Genomic DNA, 21602 nt, shown 5'->3' with positions numbered 1-21602 from the left:
CCACAATCTAAGTGTATTTTTCTTTCTTTTCTCTTTTCCTCCTGGGGTCTCCAGTTTACCGTGGTTTCTGGGCAGTCCTAATGCTCCTGGGGATAGTTGCTGTAGTCATCGCAAGCTTTTTGATCATCTGTGCAGCCCCGTTCGCCAGCCATTTTCTCTACAAAGCTGGGGGAGGCTCATACATTGCTGCAGGTATGTACAGTGCAATGGGTATAACTTTCAGCCACGGTTTTTCTTCATGTCTTTCTATTTTTCATTTCTATATTCAGGCATCAGCCTTCTAGTAACAGTAACACAATAATATTTCTATACAATACTTCTTGAACACTAACTAATAATATTTATATACAATACTTCTTGAACACCAAGTGTGTGTTGGACACTTTCCAGGGACTTTCCCTTTTCCACATGCTAACACATTTAACCATCATGATAGTCTCTGCTCACTGTAAGGCCATTATTATAAAGAGAAGAACACTGAGGCTTAGAGGAGAAAACTCTGTCACTGACTCACTCCAAGGTGTGCAAGAGACTGTTAACCTCTTACCCTATTAATTTTCTGTCTGTAAATGGGGATCATAGCATATGTCTCTGTAACATATCAGCATATGCTATGGGTAGGCATTTTCTGAGCTCTTCAAAGATAGCCCTGTGATGATATTTATGATAAGCATACACTCATGGTTTATCATAGGTACAAAAATATTTTTCTACATCACTACCATTCATTTTCTTAATTGTTTGTTGATGCCAGGTGTGGTGGCTCACACCTGTAGTCCTAGCACTTTGGGAGGCTAAGGCGGGTGCATCACTTGAAGTCAGGAGTTTCAGAACAGCCTGGCCAACATGGTGAAACCCCGTTTCTACTAAAAATATAAAAAATTAGCCAGGCGTGGTGGCATGTGCCTGTAATTCCAGCTACTCAGGAGGCTGAGGCAGGAGAATCACTTGAACTCGGGAGGCGGAGGTTGCATTGAGCGAGATTGTGCCACTGCACTTCAGCCTGGATGACAGAGTGAGACTTTGTCTAAAAAAAGATTAATTAATTAATTGTGATTCATATGAATTATCTGAATATATTATTTTCTGTGTGAAGCTTGCATTTATTTTAGTCAGGTTTCTAACTAATTTAATTCCTGCTAAAATGATCACACTACAAATAGAAAAGTAATTGAAGAGGTGAGTCTTGTGAATTTTAAGCCCTTTTCATTTAATTAGGAAGTAAAAGCCAGACCATTAACTTGGAAACATAAGCACAAGGCTATTATTTGTAAAGATAATTCTAGAAAACTAGCCAAACTTCGGTATGACTGAGACCAAACTGTACATACTTCGCTGTATTGTAACATCAAACCAGAGTGTCAGAGTGCTCCTAGGTGACACTGTAGTGACAGTTGAAGGAAAGGAACAGAATGGAGAAGGTTATTGTCCTTCTAATCATTGGAAAGATGGCTTGTGATGCTGCCCAGTGTCATTTCATCAGTGCTCAGGTAACACAATACTTTCTGCATAAGATCGTGCTTAATTCTGCAGAGGGAATAAAAAGAATAATCAGATCTAGATCCTGTGTTTTGTAGGGGCCAAGAGGAACAGAAGGTTCCCTGAAAAATCCACTTGCAAAAGGCAGATTAATTGAAGAAAAGGCATATGTATTATTTACTGTGTATACCTGGGAGCTTTCAGATTGAAGACCCAAAAAGATATGGGCAAATTGTCCATTTATATGCTTAGGTTCAACAAAGGATGGGCAGCTGTGTAGATACATGATTGGACAATAAGGGTAGGATCTAATGGTCATAGATTAAGTGAGGAACCCAGTGAGGCCTGTCTGTTTAGCTTCTTCTTGGCCTCGCTGAGCAGCATGCCTTCCTTCTGGGTGTGGGGCAGGACCCTCTCGGGAATTGGCAAACAAGGTAGGTCAGGTCATTCCTTTGTCCTTTGTGGCCAGTTTTTACACAGAAAGGTGGAGGGAGAGTTAGAGTAATATGTTCAGGTTTCATGGCTGGCTTTGGGGAAAGGAGTTCTGGTTTCTGTGATTCACCTTTGTGAAGAGGGGACCTTTGTGGTTTCTAAGGCCAGCCTCAGGAGAGTACAGGACTGGGAGGCAGGAAGGCAGGAGAAGGTCAGAGAAAAACTTTGGCTCCTGAGGCTGCTGCTGGAGCTTCATTTTGGGCTTTTGTTTTCTGAGCCCCAACAGTTTAAAGAGCTCAAAAAAAACTCACTCTGAGAAGAAGAACCCTGTTTAAACCATTCTTTCTTTCGTCTTTTATTTCAACTGTTTTCTTTCACTAGATTTAGCCATTAGAGCTCTTCATTATAAAAGCCTTTTTTATTGAGATGTAATCAACATACAACCTACAATTTTGATGTGTATAATTCAGAGTAGGGTTTTAGTACATTCACAGAGTTGTGCAAGAATCACCACTATCTGATTTCAGAATATTTTTATTACTCCACAGAGAAACCTTGTTTTCTACTCTCCTTCTCTCCTGACCAGCTCTAAGAAACCTCTAATCTACTTTCTATCTGTATGGGTTTGCCTATTCTGAGTATTTCCTATGAAGGAAATCACACGATATGTGGACTTTTGCGTCTGGCTTTTTTCACTTAGATCTAATAAATTATCATCCCTCTGCTTGAATTCATAATTCCATAGGACAAAATCCCATATCCTTATATCCCTTAAAACTGGGCATCTTCTTGGTCAAAAATGTTTTTCTCACCCAAACAACACTTTACCCTTTCCCTTTTCAAAGTTCCATTAAGGGTACACGTTTTTCTATGGTCTTCCCAGAAAAAAACAGTGCTCTGTTTACATGTACAAATATTTGTTTCTTCTTTTTCCTTGCTTTTTTTTTGTAACGACAGTTTTTCAATAGAGGGAATGTGTAATCACCATAGTTTAGTGATAATGTATTATGGGCAGCATGATTGTTTTAAACTCAGAACTGCTTTGATCCTGGTTTTGGTCCTGGTTTTGGACAATTGTGTGTGTGTGTGTGTGTTTAGTAGCTTTGAAAAAAAATTGTTGGTCTTTTTCCATTTTGCAATTTGTGCAAGAAAGCAATATATGTGAAGAATTATGTTTGGCTGAGAACTGTGTAGGAGGATAAAGCATTTAATGTACTCACATATCCATACACCTGTAACTGGTGGATTTTTTCTTTTTGCCTTTATTATTATTTTTAATTGACACAATAATTGTACATGTCAGATTTTTTTTAAATGAACCTTGTGTTGCTTATGGTAAAGGGCCAAGTGTATCCTTGCTCAGGACTTCATGCAAAAGCCCCAAGAAGTTCTGAGGTGTCCAAGGTGTTGAGGGAGCCCATTTTCAAAGCCATGAAACTAGGTGATTCAGAGGACACTTACTTTACATTTGACTTTTATTATAATTTCCTTTGTGGCACTGTTGCGGGAATCAGGAGGACCAGAGAGCCCTCAGGGTAAAGCAGGAGGATTTTATTGAGTGCACTCAGACACAGTGGATTAACATCCTGAGACTGGGCCCAGAACAAAGACAGCTCTTGAACATTATACACACTTCAAAAAGGGGGTGGGCTAGCTTGAAGCAGGCTTTTGGTGGCATGAAAACAAAGAAACAGAGGCAGAACAAAGACAGTTAATCAAACTGTGGCAGGTATGTAACTCAGAATTACATATGACCATTGCTATGCAGCCCAGATGGCTGTTATCTAGGTTTGCTCTAGTGTCTAGCACGGGCTTATCTCATAACCATTGCTATGGTGCCCAGACAGCTGTAGTTCAGGCCTGCTCAGGTTTCTCATGACGTTCATTGTGCCGCTTAGATAAAACAAAATACTTGCAGTTACTAGTTAAAGAGAACAGGAATCTATAAACTCATACTAAAAAGAGAAAGGAAAATTTGTTTTTCTTCTCCATTTGCTGAGAGAGTTCTCCAGAGTACATTCCTTTGTGTCCTAGCTTCTCAGATAGTGTTTATCAAGGCTTTTCCTGGGTCTGGGCCATGCCTGTTGCTGCCTCTGGGATAAATCAGCCTAATACAGGAAAGCTTCTTTCTTTTTCTACTTAATTTTATTTTTCTTGCTTTAATTTCCACCTCAGCACAACTCTACGTTGTTTGTGTATGACCATTTGTTTACCAAGAGCAGGGAGAGCTACCCTGTCGCATGGGATGGAATGTGACTGGTCACTCGCTCCTGAGGCTCCCATGCCAGCCCCGGGCCAGCACATTGAGCTCTGCCCACAACTAGGAGCAGGTGCGGCCTGCACTCAGGCTTGCGGTGGCTGCTTTATCGATGCCACAAACAGAATTGGACGCTGTCTGTATTTTTGGGCAGATGGTGTTAGGGAAGGGCAGAGCTAAATTTTCTATGGCCATTGCTGGGTGTGTGCACATAGGAAGACTCTTTGGCATCAGTAGCACTGTGTTTAGACATTCCATGCGTGGCAAAGGGATGCTGATATCAGGGCTGTGGGGTAGGAGGGGTGGGGCCCATGGTGTTCCCTTTGCTGGGTCAACAGGCTCAGAGTAAGGCTCAGAAAGCTTGGAAGGTGGATATTGCTTCTCCCAACACTTGGGCAGAGACTTCCTTAGGCAGGCCAGGCCACCTGTTTCCAGGAGAGTCAGTTCTGGGCAAAGTGTAGTCATTGTCAGGACATTGACCCTCAGCCTGTGTTTCGGCAAGTGATCACACACCTCTGCAAGACCTAAACTGCTGCTCTTTGTTTTAACGTGGACTCTCAGAGAACTCTTAGATACAAAGGGGTTGTCACGCATCTCCTCCTGCCCCGTGGCACTGGATGTGATAGGAAAGATGCAGGAAGTGTTAGGATAGGTTGGCATGGCATTCTAAACATTGGCTTATATGAAGAAAATTACTATAGAGCTGAGTAGTCATAATCCCTGGGCAAAGCAACATCAACACAGCAGTTTCTGTACGTGAGCAGGACATCTACATGTGTGAAATGAGTAAGGATGTGGCCTAGACACTCAGGACACTGGCATTGGGAGATCAGTCATAAAATTCGATATCTTACCAGCACATCAAGGTAGGAACATTTTTCTGCCATAATTGCAGTAGCCTTTTCTTAAATGGCAAACTGGGATGTATGTGGAATTTTGCTGCAGAAAGTAGAAACAGAGTCGTTCTGGTTGGAGGAGACTGCAGAGCTCTGAACCTTGGGCTAAATCCCTTGTTAGACTCTCAGGCTGGTGAGACTACCTAGACGTCTTGAGAGTAGAAGGATTCAAGCAGCCCCTATTCCAGGTCCAGGATGTGCTCATGGAAGCAAAGGGTATCTTTGCAGTGTAGCTTAGTCCCTTGAAACACCACAGAGGCCACGTTGCGTCTTGATTCCTGCATGTGCCTGCTTGCTCTGCCCCATTCCACGAGCACAGGGTGAGCTCTTCGCCCCAGACAGCTCACAAGTTATTGCCTCTCACCAGGGATATGAGCAGGGCTGATTGGGATGAATTGTGTGAATCCTCTGCCATGTGCAGCAAAAAGCCTGAAGCACAGCTGTCTGCAGCTCACCCGTCCTTCCTGCTCTGGAGGCAGTGCTTTCTTTAAGTGTAGGGATGGAAACACTTAATCTAGTGTAGGAAAGGTCAGCAGATATAAAGGGAATAGGAAGTTCCCATCTCTAGCAGGTTAGACTGACTTAAAAGGAAGTGGGATTTGTGGTTTGGTTTCCTTTTTTTTTTTTCAAAAGATCAAAAGAAATGGCAATAGCCCATCAGTAAACCACATTTATTTGCAACTGAGATTAAGAGAGATATGATGGATACATAATACATAACTCAGGATTTTTTTCTCCTTAATACTAGAAAAAACAGCTCGCAGAAACTAAGCAGTGTAGTTCAGGTGCTCATTTTCCTTTGGCTGAGACTGAACATGTTGCTCACAAAGGCTCCTCATGTTTTCCTCCAGGTAAAGGAGGATGTGGCGGCCATCAGAGCAAAGAGTGTGTGGGGCAAGGCAAGAGCAGGATGGCTTAGGAAGAACTGCCGACGGCCTGGAGGCAGGCTGTCTGCACCTACAGGCACACGCAGCCCTGCCGTCCACACCTGCAGGCACACGCAGCCCTGCCGTCCACACCTGCAGGCACATGCAGCCCTGGCATCTACATCTGAATGCACACGCAGCCCTGCTGTCTATACCTGCTGTCTCCGTGTCTATCCAGTGAGAGATCTGGGCTATAAATAGCTGCACACTGTGGACAAGCCCAGGGAACTCCCTGGGAGGGGCTGGCCAAGGTGTGGCTACAGTGGCTTTTCTTTTTTTCTTTTTTTTCCTTCACATTTTAGATTCTTTTTTTATTATTTTATTTTTTAAAACAATTTTGCCATAGGTTATTGGGGTACTGGTGGTGTTTGGTTACATGAGTAAATTCTTTAGCAGTGATTTGTGAGATTTTGGCGCACTCATCACCCAAGCAGTATACACTGCAGTCTATTTGTAGTCTTTTATCCCTTGCCCCCTTCTACCCTTTCCCCCAAGTCCCCAAAGTCCATTGTATCATTCTTAGTCCTTTGCATCCTCATAGCTTAGCTCGCACGTATCAGTGAAAACGTACAATGTTTGGTTTTCCATTCCTGAGTTACACCTAGAATAATAGTCTCCAATCTCATCCAGGTTGCTGTGAATGCCTTTAATTCATTCTTTTTAATGGCTGAGCAGTATTCCATTGTATATATGTACCACAGTTTGGTCCTTTATCCACTTGTTGGTTGATGGGCATTTGGGTTGGATCCACTACAGTGGTTTTTTTAAAGCTTCTCTGACTTTCCCTGGCATGTGACAAGTAGGCTTTCAGGAGAAAATTAAAAGCATAGCTTCCCAATAGGAAACCGAATATTTTACCCGAGTTCAGAACTTAACATATTCAGAGCTCTGGTGTGTGGGAGGTAGGTGGTGGAAAAAAAAAAAGTAGTTAATACAAACTATTTCTTACTAATATGCCAGCCAGATGCACCTCTTGTAGTAGAATTAGTGTCTTCAGTTTTGATGATCAAAAGACCCAGGTACACTAGATCTGCCTTCTAAACAGGAGCATAGACTAGTCACACTCATATTTCTAAAAATACCTGCTTTGTAGACTTGCTTTGTGCCTTCCATTGTCACAGCTGGGATTTGTCTAAAAAAAACACTGTCATCCAGATACTGATCCTGGTATAATGTGGGAACATCTTCTTTCAAATTTTAATGTGGATTTTCCAACGTCCTTGGTCTGATATTTTCCATAAATGTCAGATGCCAGCATTAGTCAGCCTTGCTTAATATTATATAGAAAAGAGATGTGACGGCTTTTATTTACAAAAATATTTTAAATGTGATTACTTTTCTTTCTCTGATTCTTCCTTGTGAGTTTATTTTCCCCGCATTGCTCTTCAGCGGAAATGTGTCTAACTGGTTGTTAGAATCCATTTTAAATGGGGCACTAATATGAGAGAAAAACGAGGAAATCAAATCCCAAAGCCTGCTCCTTGAGTCTGGAACATCTTAGTTGGGTGAAGGCTGTGAATGGGTATGAAAATGTGAAGAGAGGAGACACAGAGCCATTTCTTCGGAGAGAGCCATTGCTCTCCTGTAAGTGTCCACCCAACCTGATGGACCTTGTTGTCCACCCAACCTCCAACCTTGTTGGAGACATTCTGGGTCACGGTCTAACTCCTGCCCAGATAAATCGCCATCTCAGGAATACCTTTTGTGGAGCTTTTCTGAACAACCTTAAACTTCAAACTTGAATAAATGCTTCCCCACACTCCTATCATTCCCTCAAAAAAAAAAAAAAAATGTGGTGTTCTTCTAAGAAGTAAAGTGACAGGCCTGGCAAACAAACGTTTTCACTCATATGACATACTATAATGAGGCATCATTAATCTTTATCCTGAAAGACGGTTTTCAGATGTGCAAAGTGACAAGATTATTTCTCTGAACCAAGTGTGGTGGTGGTGTCTGCAGTCCCAGCTACTCAGGAGGCTGATGCTAGAGGACTGCTTGAGTCCAGGAGTTCGAGGCTGCAATGAGCTATGACCGAACCACTGTACTCCAGCCTGGCAGAGCGAGACCCCGTCTCTAAAAAAACGAAAAAAAACCCATACTGTCTCTGGTCTGGAATTAGGTTTTGTCACAGTGGGAAGGCAGACTGAATTTCCGTAAGCTTTATTCTCCTTTTTCAAAATATGTGTCATGTTACTATCTACTATTTACTCAGTACTAAGGGATTTAATTTCTTTGCAAATATTTCCTTTCATTGAAAATCATCCTATCCCCCAAATAGTCACTTTGCTCAGTACGAACTAGTGGTGAATGGCCAAAAAATATTGTATTGGCTTTTTCACTAAGTTTTATAATTTTTTTTCTGAGCCATTTGTTTTCTTTACATTTTCGTGTATGGAAAGAGAAGCTTACTGTGCTTGACCTAGGCTAACAGTCTGTCCTGGAAATAATTTTTATTTCCTAGAAGTAAAGGGCTGATGGGCAGGGGAAGGCGGTTGGCTTGACTGGACACTCAAAGAAGAAATTGTCCTCAATACGAACGACCTTGAGCCTGGATTCTGTTCTTGGCAAAACGTTTTGTCATGGGACTGTGGGGTGACTGGTGCCACCTCGTGGAGAGTTCCAGAAAGACACTGGGAGATGCGTTGGAGGTCATCATTCCCTTACTCTTCTGAAATCTCAGGACTGGAAGACACCACAGCAAGTTTATTCTTTTGCCTCCTGGCCTGGCCTGAAATAGCCCAGTCACATGAGAATCTCTCATGCTTTAGAAGATTTCAGAGAGTAACATTTGCTAACCATTAGCAGGAGCTTGTGCCAAAGCTTAATAATAATAATAATAATAACAAAATTAGCCAATGCTTACTAGTTGTTTGTCATGTTCCAGGCACTGTTCTCAGCACTTTTCCTCTATTCGGTCCTCATGAATACTTTCTGAGGTAGGCACTTGGATCCTCTCTATTTTACCAATGAAGAAACTGAGACAGAGCAGTGCGAAAGTTGCTCAGGGTTACTCAATAAAGTGTAAAGTGTGAACCTTTGAGGCAGGATTTGAACCAGGGCAGTTGGAATCCAGGGGTGTGCCCTCAATCACATCCTACTTCCTGAAACTCAATTATTGTGAATAAATATTTCTTTGGCATTAGATGAAATTCTCATTTTCATATTAAACCCCTAATTACTTGTAGAAATAGATAACCCCCCATGATCATTCTCTGTTAATAATTGTTAGTGAGTAGAGTACAGAGCACTGGGTATGTGGGATGTTTAATGATAAAAATTATTATGACAATCTAAGAAAGTCATAAATGTTTGAGAAACCTAATCAGCATTTTATATATGTTGTTGACTAAATCAAACTATGAGTCTAGAAAATGAAAGGGAAGAGGGAATTAATGTATTTGGAAAGTAGAATGATGAAGTGTGTGTAGCAGTGAGTGTTGGGAAATCAGAAAGGTGTAATCATGATATTGTAACAGCAGAAAGAATTAAGGCTGTGTCAGAAAATTGAAGAAAAAATGGAAAACAAGTCTGAGAAAATGAAGAATGGAGATAAAAAATGTGGACGATTCTGCATTAGTTGTTCTGTAATCTGAAGCATAATTTTATGAGAAAACAATAGCATACTAACATAAAGAAGAGCAAACTAATTTTTCAAAAACACAATTTTAAATCATTTAAAATAACTTCTAGCTTTTCTCAGAAAGATTGTCTAAACATTTTGATGAATGCAATAATATTTATGAGACTACTTTGAAAGTACATTACAATATTATGACAAATATTACTCTTTAGCAAATGCAGAAGTGGCAAATTTCCCTTTTCCCAGAATGTAATATGGAGAAAGTTAAGAGTACATGTTGTACTCTGGAATGTACCTGTGATAGCTGGTCACGCTGCACTAATCCTCACATTTTGTGCTTTAGCAAGACATAGAGGACTTCACAGAAGTGGAGAAGGCCCTCAGACACTGCGATTTCTAAGGTTCCTCGTTGTTAAAGTTAATACTTATGAAAACAAGTTTGCAAATACTGTAGCATTTTTAGTGTTTATATTTAATATATTAACTCTCTATGCTTTTACAATTCATACATAAATGAATGACCCTATATATAACATAATTTGTAGATACCATGCAAAGGCTAATTGGGAGTCTTTTATGAATGCAGGGCTAAAGTCAAATCATCCTAATGGACCCCGACGGCATTTGTAGCATGAGGGAGCATTGAGATTCCATCCTAAGAGGTTAATCAGCTGCCTGTTCTCACACAGCCAGCTTCTTAAGAGTCTAGCTCTTTCTCTTGGTTGTAATGTTTGACCCCCTAAATTAAAGCCTAGAGATGCTCCTTAAATATTGCAGAGGCAAGTCTCTTTCCAAAGGAGTTCCAGAAATAATGCTATAAGGATGGGTTGTGTTCTAGGTGGCTGAACAATGAAAGCTGAATGAGCCATTCAGCTTTCCAATCTCCTACAATAATTGAGCGCTATGGAATAATTGTTAAAAGTTTTGCTGAGGAATTAATGTTTGAGGAAGACAGTTAAGGCAGTGTTTTATTAAGAACCGTGTTCTCAGTTGCATTTAGCAGGGCTGCTTGGGGGTGGGGAAAAGGGAGGAAGCTTCAGCAGGTGCACTTCAGGTGCCTGCCGTAGCATCGATAAGTTCCAGTGCCATTTTATCAGTTTGGCATAAGATGGTGCTCCATACAAAAATTTCATTACCATATTTTTCTAAAATCATTTGTCTAAGAAAATGTTATCCATCATTTCAAACTTCATGTATGAGTTAGAACATCACAAAACAGTATATTCCCAGTAGTTTAATTCATAATAGTTAGAACAACCCAAATGTTTATCAGTGGATAAACAGATAAACAAATTGTGGTATACTCATACAACGGAATAATGCTGAGCAATAAAAAGGAATGAACTGTGAACACATCTTAAGAACATGAATGCATTCTCAGGCATTATGTTGAGTAAAAACATTCCCAAACAAAAGACTGCATACTGCTACGATTCCATTTATAATGACGTTCTAATGACAAAACTGAGCTATAGTGATAGATGCTTTGGGTAGGAGAGTGAAGAGGCATAAAGAACCTCTTTAAGTGATGCATACATTCTATTTTTAATTGGTTGTGGCTACACTGATGTTTACATTTGCCAAAACCCATCAAATCATACACTTGGAATCTGTACATTTTACTCTATGTAAAGTATATGTCAACTAAAAGAATGAGAAAGAGGAACAATAAACCTGGAATATTTTTACCCATTAGGAAAACCTTCAGACTATGGCAGTTTAATATCATATCTTCAAACATTAGGTATGGGCTGATTTAAGAAATGTTTATATGAAGATGTTTTATGTATTTTCTGCAAGAGCCTTTTGTAGGGGTATGGTCAGTCATGGTATTCAGTGTCCCTGTGCAGATCTGCAGAAGGCATTCCCAGTACCTCCCTTGATGAATTGCTAAGTTTCTTCTTCAAAAATGATAGTAAATTCATAGCTTATCAAATTTCTGTTTTGTTCTTTCTTCTGGACACGTCTGCTCTAAATTCACCATTTCATGAATGCTGCTATCCTTAGCACACTTACCCAGGCCCCAGATTTTTTCTTTGATTCTATACTTAGCACAAATGTGACCTGCTGCCTTCCAGGCAGCTCCACCTAGAAAAGTAACCTAGTCCCCCACTGCTTCCTGGAAACATTTTCCCTGTTGCAGAATGTTTGGGAATGTTTTCAGCCTAACCTGTGAGACTCTTGCTCTCAGGGTTCAGTCTGAGTTATTCCACAGGCTCAACGTTTGACCTTGGTGGACAAAGTAAGTGACAGCAAACCTCATTTCCATCCTCTGTTGGAAATAGCCACAATGAGAAAGCCGATGCTATCATCCTTAACATTTTATGGTGTTTACTTTCTAATTCTATGTAGATGCCCTGCTAAATATCGCCCTGCCTTTAGAGTGTGTGCAGCCTTTACATAGAAAAAGGACGATTTTGTTTTCTGATTCTAGTTTACTTTTCACCTTAACTTCATAATGAGTGTTTTAACTGTGCAGTTCTATGGCTTTTCTTATGCCCATGGAAAACTGAAATGAGTTGCCACTGCATTTGTGTGGAAGCATGACTAAAGGAGGCCATTGAATCATCTTGAATTTATGATTCTTCCCCAAGTAACCTATAACTGCTCATGACTCAAGTTGTGAAAGCCCATTTAAAGGCAGTCGAGTTACATCTAAGCAGTGAAAGATCAAGTCTATCATTTTTAAGTAATCCAAAGCACTCTCTTTTTTTATAAAAAGAAATACATGTAAGAGTATATGTGCTTCTAGACAATAATAAGGCAGTTTGATACTTTGCCTAACTTTTTTAGGAATAAAGTTTTCATTTCTCGGGCTAAATTTTTTTCTTCTATGGATTTGTTTTTAAATCTGGTTCTTATGGTATAGTGAAAAGTTCTTTAGAATATGCCTCCATTTTTCATTCTTGTGTTTGTGAAACAGTGAGGATATACAATTTTGTGTCTCAGTTTTTGACTTGGTCTTGGGGGAATCTGTTTTGTTTCCATACTGTGATTGTTTCTATAGTGTTATCATCAGCAATTGTATTCCCAATGGCCATTTGTCACTAAATTTTACGTGCCCTTTGTTTCAGAAAGAGAAAACATGCTTTCCAAATTGAATTCATGGCATTTAAAGGGCAAAGTTTTTAATTTTGTAGGAGAACCCACGCAAAATTGTAAGTTTCAATCATTGTTTCACATACTGCCAGTAACAAGAGATCCAACATGTTCTTGGTGTGACTCAATTACTTTTCTGCAGTTTCACTGTGGTCACAAATCTTCATGGGTTTGGGGCTGTGTTTTGATTCTGCCTCCAGTGAAATATTTTATACATTTTCTGGACTTCAAAAAATAGGTATTATAAAATTCAATTGGAAATAAATGTGTGCTTTCCAAATGTATGACCAAATTTAAATGTAATTTTGTTTTAAAACAATTTACTATCTATATATTGCAGTATTTTCTATTCTTGCTAAAGTCACTGTGGCACGTAGGTTTGTAACTCATTGTTATTCAAGGCAGTTATTGTTTATGTTTTTAAAAGTCCTGAGATATCAAAATATAGATGTTGTAAATCCTTTTACCTAAAGACTCCGTTCAGGTTTTTCTAATTATTCCATTAATGTCCTCTATAGCAAAAAAAAAAAAAAAAAAAAAAAATTCTAAATCATGCTTTGTATTTAGTTGTTGCTTGAGTCTCCATTAAACCAGAGTTAAGTCCATTTTTGTGCTTCATAACCTTGACACTTTTGAAAAAAGTACAGGCCTGTGATTTTTGTAAAAAGGTCTTGAATTTGAGTTTGATTTTTTTCTTTAATGATTGAATTCAGGCTCTGTATTTTTGGCTCTAAGATTATAGCATTGATGCTGTGTGATTCTCACTGCATCCCATCAGGTGATGTGTGATATCAATTTGTCATGGCATTGGTGATGTTAACTTTGATTACTTGAATAAGGCAATATTTGCTGGGTTTCTGTAGTATGAGGTTACTATTTTCTCCTTCAGAATTAATAAGCATTTTATTGGAAGAGATTTTGAACTTATGTAAATATACTCTGTTTCATTCCATTTTATCCACTAGATTTAGCATTCATTTTTGTTTCTTCTCTGAATTATTTTTAAGTGATTGTCAAATGATGATTTCTAATTCTGCCATCCCTCTACACTTATAAATTAGTTTTCTGTTGTAAGGAAAACCTTCCCTTCTCCCTATTCATTTATTCACTCATTTGTTTATATCACTGTGAGTTCCTATTTTATTCAATGAGAAATGATGTACCACTATCATTATTCATTTGGTGATCAGATTGTCTCAATTTAAGCTATGGGAGGCCCCATCAAGCTGGCTTCCAAAACACCCCTGTCATTCTTTGAACATATCTTTACTTTCTGGGGTAACAGGATTTTCTAGGTTCATCTTGTATTTTATGCCCCAGCCTGGATTCAACAATTTCTTTGAGAATCCCTGTTTCATGGTGTTTAGGAGTCAAGATCTGGACACTTGGTATGCTCTGTGCGACTGGATGTTGGTGTTGCCAGATGCTCTCAAGAAACAGAGCCATGAAATATATCTAGGCATATACACGCATGTGTATTTTAAAACATGCACACACACACATTTGCCTCTATATTTATTTCTGTATTATCTATCAATGAAAAACCATGAAGTCACACTGATATATCCAATTCTAATCAAATTCTAATCACTGTAGGGCTTATTTTAGCTTTCCTCCTTTTCAAATTTGTAACTCTATTTCCTGGCAGTCAGATACATGGCTCCCATTGGCCATTCACTTATTTGATCAGTCTACCTGAATACAGTATCCTTCTGTTTCCTCTCTTGATCACATGTCTCATGCAGGCTGCCATGATTAATTCTTGCTTCCATATCCACTAAACCATTGGCCTTTGGTGTAAATTCCTTCTCATTGTCTGTCTCTCTCTCTCTCTCTTTGTCTACACACATACACACCCACCCACCCACCCACCCATACACACACACACACACACACACTGGCTTACCCCATGGGTGAGATATAATCATAAACTGATCTGATACAAATTAAATGGACAGTATCTTCAATTAGTGAACAAGTTAAAGACTATAGTGATAGAAATGACTACTCTTCCTTCTTTTAAGATGGAATTCCTCTTCAAATAATGACAATATTTAAATATAAGTTAATTCTTTCTTATTAAAAATCATCTACCTGATTACCTGCAATATGTTTTCCTAATACTCAAAATTCAGTGATGGGTTTTTCAATCTTTGAAAAGATAAATTTAAGGCTACTGGTTTTTCACAAAGGCAATTTCCTTTTTCCATTAAAATATCTGAAAGCACAAGACAGTCACATGATGCAAGGAAGATAAAAAACATATCAACAAATAATACAAAGTTTTGCAAGGTGTTTGCATAAGGCAAATGATATTATGCAAATGCCTAAGCCAAACCTTTACATCAACAGAGAACACTGTGTATATATTTGCTGGAAAATGTATTGAAATGCACAGAGTTGCTAGACAACACATAGAATTGCCATATTGTTGTCAAAATCTGAGGTACGGCGTTGTAAGGAGTTTGCTTGCAGGCTATGGCTTTACTATTTCTCTGTGATTAGTTGTTTCTCAGTGGCTACATTGCTGTACTCTGTGAGCCAATATTTGCATTTACATTCCAGACCATGGTGTGAAGGATGTTTCTTATTAGCGAAGCATCTATTTGATTCTTCATTGCTCTGTAGCTTGTATCATGATTACAAGGAAGTTTAAGCTCCGATACTGACACACCACAACATATTTATGAGCCCTTCTTCTTTTGTGTTTACTTTTCAAGATTCTTTATGAAATTGATGGCCCAGGAGAGAGAGGGCATCCTAAATGCTGTAGGACCACAATCAACGTGAGAAATGTAATTGATGACTGGGCTCTTAAAAGCTACTCTCTGCCAGTATGCCTCAGTCTCTGCTCCTAGTCTCAGATTTGCATTTAGCTTTCAGACATTCTAGCAATTAGACTATGGAGATTTTATACCTAACAGTTCAATTCATTAATTCAATGAGTGTAATAGATCCTTGGCATGTCATGTTTGGATTGAAATTTTGGACAAATAGCAAGTGTTGTCAAGTAGATTTTGCTTTAGGACAAATTTGAATCCATCAGGCTGTGTGTGCGGTTTGTGTATGGAGCCTGTTGCTTACTGGTGAGTCTGCCCAGCGGACCCTGGAGCCTGCTGCTGAGCGTAGTGGCATCGTTTCCTTCTGGCAATTACGGTAACAGTTACATGGGAAAGGACATGCTTAGTGGTATTCTCCAGTTTCAGGACTCACAGAGCTTTTCTGTGAATGGGTCCAAAGGTCGTGGGTCCAAAACTGTAATACTTCATCTAATTCCAACGGTGTTTGGAACCAGTGGATTACAGTTACATTGTAATTGTTGCTAAATTGGGATTTTGCCTTCTAGTTAGTGGTTAGGCATTTGTTCTTTCCCTCCCTCCATCCCTCTGTCCCTCCTTCCCTCCTTCCCTCCTTCCCTCTTCCCTTCCTTCCTTCCTTCCTTCCTTCTCTCCCTTTCTTTTTTCTTTCATTTAATATGGCTGTTGATCTCTAATCCATGATTTTATATTCCACAAAATCTTTTTTCATCATCTTCCTCCCTCATTTATTCAAGACAATGTTTTCTTTATGCTGTAATCAATCTTTAGTGTGTGTATATATATATGTATATATATATATTTAGATTCTGAAGAATCATGCATATTCTTTTATGTTTGTTCAGTGTTTTCATCTCCATTCTTGTCTGGTGCTTACTTTGGTTTCATTTTTATAACCATATTTAATTGCAGCATTAGTTAGCTGGGTTATAATAGTATAACAAGAGTCAGAAAGACCTGGGCTGAAAATCAGCTTTGAAAACCACTGTCTGCATTTGTGTATATCTAAAACCAGGTGATAAGTATATCTATTTCAATGGTTTATTCTATGTATTGAAAGAAATAACATAGTATAGTGCTCATCCCAAACCACTTGTACAGTAAAAAAAAAAAAAGTTAGAATATAAATTCTACAAGTGCTGAGATTTTCACTAATGTTCACAAGCACTTAACTACAGTCCCTGGCACACAGGAAACACTCAGTAAATACCTGTCAGTGATTGCTGTTCTTAGGGTACTATAGCCCTCCTCTCAGTGCTTTGAAATGAAAGATAAAAGAAATATCTATAAAGTACATAATAAAAGGTCTGACATAGAGTATTTGATTTTGCTAGAAATATATTTGCAGGAGCTTGTCATCCGGTCAATGATTGGTTTAGATAGCGTTCTTGAGAAAACATCTTCAGAAAGGCTAACAGTCTTTTGTTTCATCCTTCTCAGGCATCCTATTTTCATTGGTGGTGATGCTGTATGTCATCTGGGTCCAGGCAGTGGCTGACATGGAAAGCTACCGAAACATGAAAATGAAGGACTGCCTGGATTTCACCCCTTCTGTTCTGTATGGCTGGTCATTTTTCCTGGCCCCAGCTGGGATATTTTTTTCTTTGCTAGCTGGATTACTATTTCTAGTTGTTGGGCGGCATATTCAGATACATCACTAAATCAACTGTTGCCACAAGTATTTGCTTGAGAGATTTTAAAACAAGGAATACTTTTTTCCATTTTGTTTCATTGATCCCAGCATAAAATTAGTAGATATAACTTTTTAGTTGCTATTCAAGTTAATCATTTTACTAAGATTTTTTTCAGTGAATCTCTCCAGACACCAACAAGCCTCCGTCTTGTCTAAGTGCTGTCAAGGATCTAGTTCTTTAGGGAACAGGTAAACAGGTCTCCCTTTCATTGAACATGTTAGAGTTCACGCAGGCCACAAAGGCCTGATAATAGTTTAATACCGTGACATGGGGAAAATCTCGATAGATTTGGCTTAAAGCCTGCTTGGCATTCACTTCTGCTAATTAAAAAAAATCCTTGAAGAATAATTAAGAATGGGCAAGGTTGTCAGAGAATTTATTTTGTTTCTTCCCCACACAGATAATATCCACATACACATTCACTGGCTCTTGTGAGCAAATGAATTTAAAAATAGACAGCAGTTGTTCTAATTAGTGGGAGCCATGTACTCACCAGTTAAAATGGGCCACAACAAACAAGTCTGAGAGCATGTACTTATCTTGCTTTTTCACCAACAGTGGTTTGGTTACCTAGTTTTATTCACTTAATTGTGCATGCTTACATAAACTTTAAACTACAATTAAAACTAGCAAATCTGCATACCAAATTATTTATAATGTAGATTGAATTTTTATGAACTTAAAGTGAGTTAATTGTATAATGTAATATTGTTTAAAATATGTAGAAACCAAGCATTTCAGCTTGGTCCGTAATTCTATTTGATATTTTTAAATTCCCATTTAAAAATTGTATTGCTATCGTTCAGCATGTGAAAAGTTATTGACAAAATGTGATTTTAATATTCTTTAGCTATAAACTTTCAACATACTTCCATATGAGGATTATAATAGCCCTGCTTTATTAAGGATCATAAAATATTAACTTTCCCCAAGATGGTATGGGTTCCAGTTCTTCTGATCATTTGATTCCTTTAATTACTGTCCCTCAATTTCTTCATCTTTACAATAGGTATATTAACATTTACAGATCGACTATTTCCTTTAACCTCCTAGAAGAAAGTTTTTGTGGGGAAAGATAATTCTGTATTATTCAGTAGCATAGACATTTTGCATATCAAAGATGTTCATTTGGCACTAATGTTGATTGAAATCAAATCCATCCGAGATGCCTAGGTAGTATTTGCATTCTGGAAGCCTCCATCGCAGGGGAGCTCAGCAGGGTATGTGAGCTTTGTTGGAGGTGCGGTGTTTCATTCTGCAGCTGTTGTGAGGATAGAGAGTCATGGCCCACAGGCAAAAAAAGTCACCACCCAGAAGATTCTCTGGGTTAGAGGAACTGCTCCTTTTCATCGGCTCTTCCAATGCTGTGGGAGGGGTGATCCCGGTCTTCTCTGTGCATCTCGTGCTTTTCCGTTAAGACTTGTTCCGGTGGGAAGGAGCTTTGGAAAAATTGCAAAGGTCTGAATCATGAGGGCATTTTCATGACAGGACTTGCCAATAATAATAATAATAATAATAATAAAGCTCCAGGGGACTAACTGGTTTCTCAAGTCATTTCAATGATATCGTAAACGTTTTTGTGGTACTTTCCTTTGTCTTTCACTGTTTCATTTTTATATTGCTTCATTTACTTCTTTGCTTTTGGCTTGGTTATTAGAAAAAATAATTATGAGGTCTGTTCTGCATGTTGACTGAGATATTAAGTTATGGCATGCCATTAAGTTTTCCAGACGATGCTGGATGTATCTGATTAGTTCATGTCATCTGTAAATACAATTCTTTTTTGTAGTAGTTTGGAATGGAGCCTTTTTCTGGTGTACTGTGTGCCATTTAAGTTTCACATACAAGCTGCTTTCAGCAAAGGCTTGAATATTTATAAATTTCAGATGGTTATCTTCACTTTATAGTACACTTGTGTGGCTACCATATATTTTTTATGTGACCATTGGCTGAATAGCTGATGTGTATGACACTTTTACTCACATTTGCACTTTGGAAGTATTTTATAGTTGTAATGCATCAATCAAATAAATTTCAAGCGCATTTCTTGATCAATTTACCAGCAACCCTCTGAAGGAATGAAGGTGAGCTGTGATTGCTATGTCAATGAGTGAAATATACTTAAAAATGGCAGAGATATATAGTACATTATTGTAGCAACCTTATATCTGATTTGAGATACTGTGTTGCCAAATGTCCATGTTATGTTTATTTCTCTATTGGTTGTATTTATTAATTTTTAGAAGCCTTTAAACTGTGTTAGAATCTTTTTGAAAAGTGTTGATTTTGCATCATAAAGTTTCAATTTAACAAGGATATCAAGGATATCTTTTCAGTTACACTTTCAGAAAGAGTGAATAAAAAGGGCAGTGAGTTATGCTCTTGGACTTGGTGAAAGCTATCATCTCTCCATATTGTATTTGTTCAACTGGTTTAATTCACTCAGGTGGATGATTGCACATACATTGGAATTGGCTGGAGAGACTACACAGAGAAGTTTAATGATCGTGTACAATTTGAGGGTTGATGGTAGGGCTTTCTAAAAAAGTAATATCAAGTGTGTTGTTAGTATTCATTTGGTCATTTTTATTACTAATCTATAAATATATTTATTAAATTTGAAGATTAAATGGAATTATAAAGGAATATATTGGAGGAAGTGTCAGTGCTGGTAATTATTCATCTATTTATCTGTCTATCATCAATATATATGGGTGCATGTCTGTGTATATTTGTGCGTATGTAAGCGTGCATGTGTATTATATGTTTGGGTAGAAAGAGATACATTGAATGGTATAAATCAATATATTTGAGCTAAGCAAATTAAAAAAAATCAGTTTTCTTTGGGGAAAAGAAAAAGTTTTCTTTGTTTCCCTGAGTGCCACTTTAACTGTTTCACCCAGTGGATGGTGGTTTATTCAGTTCAACATGTAATTTGATTTCTGTTTTCTTAAAAGTAACCACGTTGGACTTACAAAGAGACTTAGAATGTCAGAGGTGTTAGGCAGATATTGGATACCAGGAAAATTGGCTGGATATAAGTCTGAAGGTCGGTGGAATTGTGAGAAAGACCAATGGTGATGGGGTTACATTGAAGAAAATATAAGATGAGCTAAATCAAAACCAGATTTGATTTTTGTGGGACTCCACCAGAAGTGGAAACTCATAAACAAGAGATGAAACAGAAAACTAAATTTTTATTGATTGTATGAAGGAGTTAAATATATGGGGACATTTCTTCAGTGATGATCAAGGGAAGGTGGAGAAATTCCAATAAGAATGTAGGATGACAATACCTTAGATATGCTAAAAACCAAGGAGGATGGGGATATAGTATCTTTCGTATTATAATAAGCATAAAGTTAGCAAAGGGACATTTCATATGGTTAGCAGGGAAGATAAGAAAGGAAGGAAGGAAGGAAGAAAAGAAAGAAAAGAAAGAAAGAAAGAAAGAAAGAAAGAAAGAAAGAAAGAAAGAAAGAAAGAAAGAAAGAAAAAAACATTCAGTTACAGATTAGACTTTCTGGACTAACTCCCCAGAGCAAGCGTTAGGGGCTCCATCTTCAGATCAGTGAGACAAACCTGGACTAGCCTGTGAGAGTGGGATGTATCAGAGACAGCAAGTCTGGAACGACAACGGAGATGCCCGACGAGACCCACTCAGCTTTTTGAAAGATCACCCCTCCTGCCCATAGGGTTCAGCTATGACTGAAAAATTGAAGGGGCAATTGGACGGTTGAACTTTATAAATGATCCACTTCTAGATGTAAGGAATCATATGATATATCTAATAATTCTATTTAATCCTATCTATCTATCTATCTATCTATCTATCTATCTATATCTAAATTATACAGTTAAATTGACCTCTGTATAGATAGATACTCTCTATATCTATACATTGTCTATATAAGTAACCAAATTAGAACGATTTGGATTCTTCAAATGATGATGGTTTTCCTAGTTCACTCAAATGACAGGATAGTTTACCTTGGGTTTATGAAATAAGCATGGTTGAAGTAATTGGTATCCTGCATGGTATCTGAATATTTTGCAGATAATTTAGGGAAGGAGAGGACTCACTGGGATAAAATAAGTGCACATGCAGCAAAGATTTTAATATTCTCATTCTTCTGGATGTCTAGGAATTACAGTGACATAATTCACTGAAAATATAGGATAGTTCTCCTTTTATATGACAATTCATTTTTTCTTTTTTTTTTTTAGCATTTTTCCCATTAATTCTAAAGAGAGACTGCCACAGTTAAAAAATTCACTAATGCTTATACATAGTATTGATGTTAAAAACGACCTAAATGAACAGATATTTAAACAACATAGACTACAAAAGAGTGATGTGTAAAGAACAATGCTTATTGCCTCATATTTTGGTCTAGCATATATAAAGGCACTGTAAGAAAAT

The 21602-nt window shown here is 38.1% G+C and overlaps 1 protein-coding gene across 3 annotated transcripts in view; it reads left to right on the top strand.

Annotated features, from left to right (window-relative positions):
* TMEM182 (transmembrane protein 182) overlaps positions 1-19580 on the top strand; it is an 80706-nt gene extending 61126 nt beyond the window's left edge. For all 3 annotated transcript variants that reach the window (XM_003274884.3, XM_030827673.1, XM_003274883.3), the window contains exons 4-5: positions 55-192; positions 16926-19580. In XM_003274884.3, coding sequence (XP_003274932.1) covers positions 55-192; positions 16926-17146 — 359 coding nt within the window. In that variant the 3' untranslated portion in view covers positions 17147-19580. The remainder of the gene's footprint in view (positions 1-54; positions 193-16925) is intronic.
* The last annotated feature ends 2022 nt before the right edge of the window (positions 19581-21602 follow it).

This window comes from Nomascus leucogenys, chromosome 14 (genome assembly GCF_006542625.1).
Source record: "Nomascus leucogenys isolate Asia chromosome 14, Asia_NLE_v1, whole genome shotgun sequence".
Classification (NCBI taxonomy): domain Eukaryota; kingdom Metazoa; phylum Chordata; class Mammalia; order Primates; family Hylobatidae; genus Nomascus; species Nomascus leucogenys.
This window is presented reverse-complemented; position numbering and strand designations above follow the sequence as displayed.